At 42.7% G+C, this 6817-nt stretch overlaps 1 protein-coding gene across 2 annotated transcripts in view; it reads right to left on the bottom strand.

Moving 5' to 3' along the window:
• Nucleotides 1–6301, bottom strand: part of si:dkey-112e17.1 — a 74145-nt gene extending 67844 nt beyond the window's left edge. Inside the window, exon 1 of one of the 2 annotated variants that reach the window (XM_043715442.1) lies at nt 5673–6301. In XM_043715442.1, the coding sequence (XP_043571377.1) occupies nt 5673–5762 (90 nt within the window). In that variant the 5' untranslated portion in view covers nt 5763–6301. The remainder of the gene's footprint in view (nt 1–5672) is intronic. The other variant, XM_043715441.1, reaches the window with a different exon arrangement.
• Nucleotides 6302–6817: the final 516 nt, after the last annotated feature.

Genomic DNA, 6817 nt, shown 5'->3' with positions numbered 1-6817 from the left:
CCGGGTCTCTGGCGCTGTGAGGCAGCAGTGCTAACCACTGTGCCACCGTGCCGCCCATGACCATAAGTCTGAGGTAGGTTTTAAGGAGAACCTTAAAGCAGGAGTGAAAAACAGAAACAAATAGAGAACAGCTCTGAGGAAGGGTCACTCGACCCCGAAAAGCTAACTCTGATTTCACTCCACAGATACTGCCAGACCCATTGTGCTTTTCCAGTGATTTCTGTTTTCATTTCTGATTTCCAGCATCCAGAGTTCCTTCAGTTTCTACTGATGTGAAAAATAGAGAATTTCTTTTAGAGTTTAGGAAGGCCATTCCAGAGATTATAAATTGGCCAGATTTTGTACTGGTTGTATGCATGTGCACTGTCTCCTGGCAGGAAGGCTAGAGGAGTGTGAAGGAGAGGACTGGGGTTTCTTTGACTTTAGATTGGAGAATCAACTACTGGACTGCTGGCTGTCAAATGGACTTCCAGCTTACACCAAGACTGCATAAGGTCACATGATAATTATACATTAAGAGAATTACTTGTTCCATCTTTATTGAACGATCTTGAAAGATTCTACTGTTCCAATTTCAAACTATTTCCTAAAATGATTCTGTGGTTTTCACTAAGTGCTCATTTTCCTTTCCTCAGTTTCCTGTAATACTCTCACTACTGACCACTCAGTGTTGTCTTGGACATTTCTGCAAAGTGATCCAAGTGATAAAAAAGAGGAGATAATTCACCCCTTCAGTTTGTTGTTAATTAGATTCTGCTTATTCCATATCTTCATTCCATCTACTTGCTTTGGTTCCACAACCTTTAATATGCTAACTTTAAAAAAAGAATCTCTCAATACCTGGTACTTAAAATGTTTGTATCTTGGCTGTGTATTATATATTTTAATTGATTCACTGCTTGAGGTACAACCTATGTATCTCGCATTGGACCAGCATGAAAATTCAAGCACAACACTGCTCAATTGCACAGAGTGCACAATACCATTTTGGACCGATAGCAGCATCCTGTTAGTGGAAAGTATTGCCATGCAATAGTAACAGTGCAAATTGGTTTGAGTGACCTGTTGTTTAAATATGCCTACCACACGACTTGTCAGCAATTGCTAAACAATCCTGAGTATCTTGCAAGAAACTCCAACAACCAATTTAAGATAATCTGGTTGGCTCCTAACAAAGTAATTCAGTTTGAAATGTATGGAAACAGATACTCCAGTCAAGCTCATTCACGCCAACCAGATATCCTAAATTAATCTAGTCCTATTTGCTAGAATTTGGCCCATAAACTTCAAAACCTTTCCTATTCATATACCCATTCAGATGGTTTTTAAATTCTGCAATTGTACAAGCCTCCACCACTTCCTCTGCACCACCCTTTGTGTGAAAGAATTGCCCCTTAGGTCCCTTTTAAATCTTTCCCCTCTCACCCTAAACCTATGCCCCTCTAGTTTTGGATTCCATACCCTGTGAAAAAGATCTTGGCTATTCACCCTATCTATGCCCCTTATGATTTGATAAACCTGTATAAGGTCACCCCCCATCCTCTGATGCTTCAGATAAAATAACCCCAGTCTATTCAGCCTCTCCCTAAAGCTCAAACTCTCCAACCCTGGCAACATTCTTGTAAATCTTTTCTGTACCCTTTCAAGTTTCACAACATCTTTCCTACAGCAGGGAGACCAGAACTGATCACAGTATTCCAAAAGTGGCCTAAGCAATGTCCTGAACAGCTGCAACATGAAATCCCCACACCTATACTCAATCCACTGATCAATAAAAGAAAGCATAAGAAACATCATCTTCACTATTCTGTCTACCTGCGACTCTGTCTTCAATGAACTATGAACCTGCACTTCAAGGTCTCTCTGCTCAGCAAACACTCACAGGATCCTACCATTATGTGTATAAGTCCTGCCCTGATTTTCCTTTCCAAAATGCAACACCCCCCTTTTATCGAAATTATATTCCATCTGCCAATCCTCAGCCCATTGGCCCATCTGATCAAGGTCCCTTTGTACTCTGACATAACATTCTTCTCTGTCCACTACATCTCCAATTTTGGTGTCATCTGCAAACTCACTAAACATTCCTGCCTTATTCACATTCAAATCATTTATATAAATGACAATGGACCCAACACTGATTCTTGAGGCACACCAGTGGTCACAGCCTAAGTCTGAAAAACAACCCTCCAACACCACCCTCTGTCTCCTATCTTCAAGACAATTTTGTATCCAAATGGCTCTCTCTTCCTGGATTCCATGTGGTCTAACCTTGCTATTCAGTGTACCATGCAGAACCTTGTCAAACGCCTTGAAGTCCATAGAGACAACGTCCACCTTTCTGTCTTCAATCTTCTTTGTCACTTCTTCAAAAAACTCAAACAAATATGTGAGACAATTTTCCATGCACAAAGCCATATTAACTGTATCTAATCAGTCCTTGCCTCTCCAAACATATGCAAATCCTGTTCCTCAGAATTTCCTCCAACAACTTACCCACCATTGATGTCAGGCCCACCGATCTATAACTCCCTTTTGGGCCTCATACCTCAGGAAGGATGTACTGGCGCTGGAGCATGTTCAGAGAAGGTTCACAAGAATGATCCCAGAAATGAAAAGCTTAACATATGAGGAATGTTTGAGGATTCTGCGTCTATACTTGATGGAGTTTAGAAGGATGAGGGGGGACCTAATAGAAACTTACAGAGTACTGAATGGTCTGGGCAGAGTGGATGTTGGGAAGATGTTTTCATTGTAGGAAACACTAGGACCCAAAGGCGCAGTTTTTGAGAACTTTTAGGGAAGACCTTTTAGAACAGAGATAAGGAGAAACTTCTTCAGCCAGAGAGTGGTGAAACCATGGAATTCCCTGACAAAGAAGGCCGTGAAGGCCAGGTCATTGAGTATATTTAAGACGGACACAGATAGGTTCTTGATAGTCAAGGGGATCAAACGCTATGGGGGAAAAAAAAGAGGGAGAAAGGGATGAGAAACTCATCAGCCATGGCAGAGGAGACTTGATGGACCCAGCGATCACTGGCCTAGCTTCCCACAAAGGTCTAGGATACACCTGATCAGGCCCCAGGGATTTATCCACTTTTATGCATTTTGAGACATCCAGCACCTCCTCCTCTGTAATATTTATCAAGATATCACAAATTATTTATCCAGGTTCTCTAGCTTCCATATTGTTCTCCACAGTGAATACTGATGCAAATACTTGTTTAGTGTCCATGCATTTAGGGTCATAGAGATGTACAGCACAGAAACAGACCCTTCGGTCCAACTCGTCCATGCCAACTAGATATCCTAACTCAATCTAGTCCAACTTGCCAGCACCCAGCACATATGCCTCCAAATCCTTCCTATTCATGTACACATCCAGATGCTTTTTAAAAGTTACAGTTGTACTAGCCTCCACCACTTCCTCTGGCAGCTCATTCCATACACGTACCACCCTCTGCATGAAAAAGTTGCCCCTTAGGTCTCTTTTATATCTTTCTCCTCTCACCCTAAACCTATGCCCTCTAGTTCTGGACTCCCCCACTCCAGGGAAAAGACCTTGTCTATTTATCCTATCCATGCCCCTCATGATTTTATAAACCTTTATGAGGTCACCCCTCAGCATCCAACACTCCAGGGAAAACAGCCCCAGCCTGTTCAGCATTTCCCTATAGCTCAAATCCTCCTACCCTGGCAACATCCTTGTAAATCTTTTCTGAAGCCTTTCAAGTTTCACAACATCTTTCTGATAGGAAGGAGACCAGAATTGCACGCAATATTCCAACAGTGGCCTAACCAATGTCCTGTACAGCTGCAACATGACCTCCCAACTCCTGTACTCAATACTCTGACCAATAAAGGAAAGCATACCAAACGCCTTCTTCACTATCCTATCCATCTGCGACTCCACTTTCAAGGAGCTATGAACCTGCACTCTAAGGTCTCTTTGTTCAGCAACTCTCCCTAGGAACTTACCATTAAGTGTACAAATCCTGCTAAGATTTGCTTTCCCAAAATGCAGCACTCGCATTTATCTAAATTAAACTCCATCTGCCACTCCTCAGCCCATTGGCCCATCTAGTCAAAATCCCATTGTAATTGGAGGTAACCTTCTTCGCTGTCCACTACACCTCCAATTTTGGTGTCATCTGCAAACTTACGAACTATACCTCTTATGTTCACATCCAAATCATTTATATAAATGAAGAAAAGTAGTGAACCCAGCACCAATCCTTGTGGCACTCCACTGGTCACAGACCTCCAGTCTGAAAAACAACCCTTCACCACCACCCTCTGTCTTCTACCTTTGAGCCAGTTCTGTATCCAAAAGGCTACTTCTCCCTATATTCTGGAAGATCTAACCTTGCTAATCAGTCTCCCATGGGGAACCTTCCTGCAATTCCACATTTTGTTGATATATAAGAGGCCCTATTCCTCCCTAGTTCCCGTTTTGTCCTTAATGTATTTGTAGAATCTCTGTAGATTCTCCCCAACCTGGTTTAGTAATTCTCATTCAATACGACACAGGTATTCACAATGACCTGTTTTCTGTAACCAAAAAGAATTTGTCCTGGCCTTGAGCCAGTTTTGAATTAGCCTGAGAGTGGGGAAACCTACAGTCTCCGCAGCAATGGTTTGATTAACCAGAATCCCCTTCCAATCATTCAGCACCTTTTTGTGTAAATTATGGAGATTGTTTGGAATTTGGCATTCACGGGATTGTGCTGATGAGGGCAGGATAGGAGTGCAGCATGTCTTTTTTTTCAGCAGTAAAACAACTGTGATCGCTCTCATCTAACGCAGGGGGAGACCCATTCCCTCGGCTATTCCCATAGTTTCAGGCAGAGAATTGCAGGGCGAGTGCTTTCGAAGAACAAGCAAAACAAACCATGAAAATGTTTGCTTCGTTGTACATTCTCCGGTTTGTGTTTTGAAACAGAATACAAAAGAAATTCCTTTTGATAAAACCGTGGAACTGGCAAGTGACCAAAACACCTTTGAAGAAAGTCAGCTCGCTACTTCACTGGGAACAGTTCATTAAAGCCTCCCTCTTCTCGTTATCCTTCTCCCTACGTCTACAGTCACAATTTACAGATGTTGTACATTGACCAATCTGCGGGTATAATAAAAACCTTCCTCCGTCCCTGTTTGTCAATTAGGCCGAGAAGAAGGAAGTTATTAAAAGCCCCGCTATTTTTAATTGAGTCCGGATTGTGGACGGATTTATAGTTCAGTAAATTAGATCAAGTGAACCCACCAACTCCGTTTAAATTTACAAAGCTTTTTAATGAGCTTCCCTCCGTATATCTACTTCCCCAACCACAAAACTGTTTGATTTTACAAACTTTGTTTCAATGTGAAAAAGATTAATATCGCAAACATTGATTTCGCTGAAACTGTTTGAACCGGCTTTTTCAAAACTCTTAAAATAGTTTTCAAAAGTTTGCAGGCGGGTCACTTTCCGAAAAACAGTCACCATTTAAAAAAAAAAGATAAGATTATTCCCGGAGGTTTTTATCTGCATGAAGAGTATCTTCACTGGTTTATTCCGCCTTACAGTAATAACTAGATAACACGTGTGTGTTTTTTCCAACAACTGGAAATGATGAAAACGTTACAGTTTTCTGTAAAACTGCTGTCTCCCCCCCCCCCCCCCCCCCGGTACCTACCCTACGGGATGTAGGCTCCACACTGCAGACACAAACTGTCCCCAAGGTCAGCATCCACAACAGTTTGCCAGCCGAGGAGCTCTGCTCCATGGTGCTCCAGCCAGCCTCAGTCCGTCCACTTCATTCACAGAGGCGCGCACACGCAGGCAGGCGCGCTGCCGCCAAGGCTTTCCTTAAAACAGCAACAAATCTGCTTTGCCTGGTGCAGAAAGCGAGAGGTTGCCTCCTATAGGGGCCTCTTTGAACCAGAGGGAGGCAGCTCCATTTGTGGCTCTACAGATTTTCGCCAGTTATTCCCAGAGATAGTTATTGGTCAAATGTCGAAATTCTGTGATTAATGTTGCAAAAATGCAGTGAGTTTTCAATCCGTCCCATTGTGTCTAGTGATCTGACCTTGGTATCATTGCGTTTGCTACATTGTCGATAGAGTGGAGTAAGAGTCTCGGACTCATGAATTATAACAATTCACATCATCCTGGCTGGGGAACTACACTGGCGTTTCTTTCGCTGTCGTTAGATCCAAATCATTCAGAACTCCCTCCAAATAGCCCTGAGGGGGTCTTTGCATAACATGAACATAATCGGTTCAAGAAGCAGTTCCCCACCAATGTAATTAGGAATGGGCAATAAATATTGACCCACAGCTCATGAACAACCAAAATACAAATATATCATTACAGTAGTAAAATGGTCCAGTGTATTTTACAGCAGGCCCAATGGTTAGCACTGCTGTCTCACAGCACCAGAGACTCCCTTCGCATTTATCTGAATTAAACTCCATCTGCCACTTCTCAGTCCATTAGCCCATCTGGTCCAGATCCTGTTGTAATCTGAGGTAACCTTCTTCGCTGTCCACTACACCTCCAATTTTGGTGTAATCTGCAAACTTACTAACTGTACCTCTTATGCTCACATCCAAATCATTTATGTAAATGAGAAAAAGTAGAGGACCCAGCACCAATCCTTGTGGCACTCCACTGGTCACAGGCCTCCAGTCTGAAAAACAACCCTCCACCACCACCCTCTGTCTTTTACCTTTGAGCCAGTTCTGTATCCAAATGGCTAGTTCCCCCTGTATTCCATGAGATCTAACCTTGCTAGCCAGTTTCCCATGGGGAACCTTGTCGAATGCCTTACTGAAGTCC

This window comes from Chiloscyllium plagiosum, chromosome 25, assembly GCF_004010195.1.
Source record: "Chiloscyllium plagiosum isolate BGI_BamShark_2017 chromosome 25, ASM401019v2, whole genome shotgun sequence".
Classification (NCBI taxonomy): Eukaryota; Metazoa; Chordata; class Chondrichthyes; order Orectolobiformes; family Hemiscylliidae; genus Chiloscyllium; species Chiloscyllium plagiosum.
Note: the sequence above shows the minus strand (reverse complement) of the source record. Positions and strands in the feature narration are given on the sequence as shown.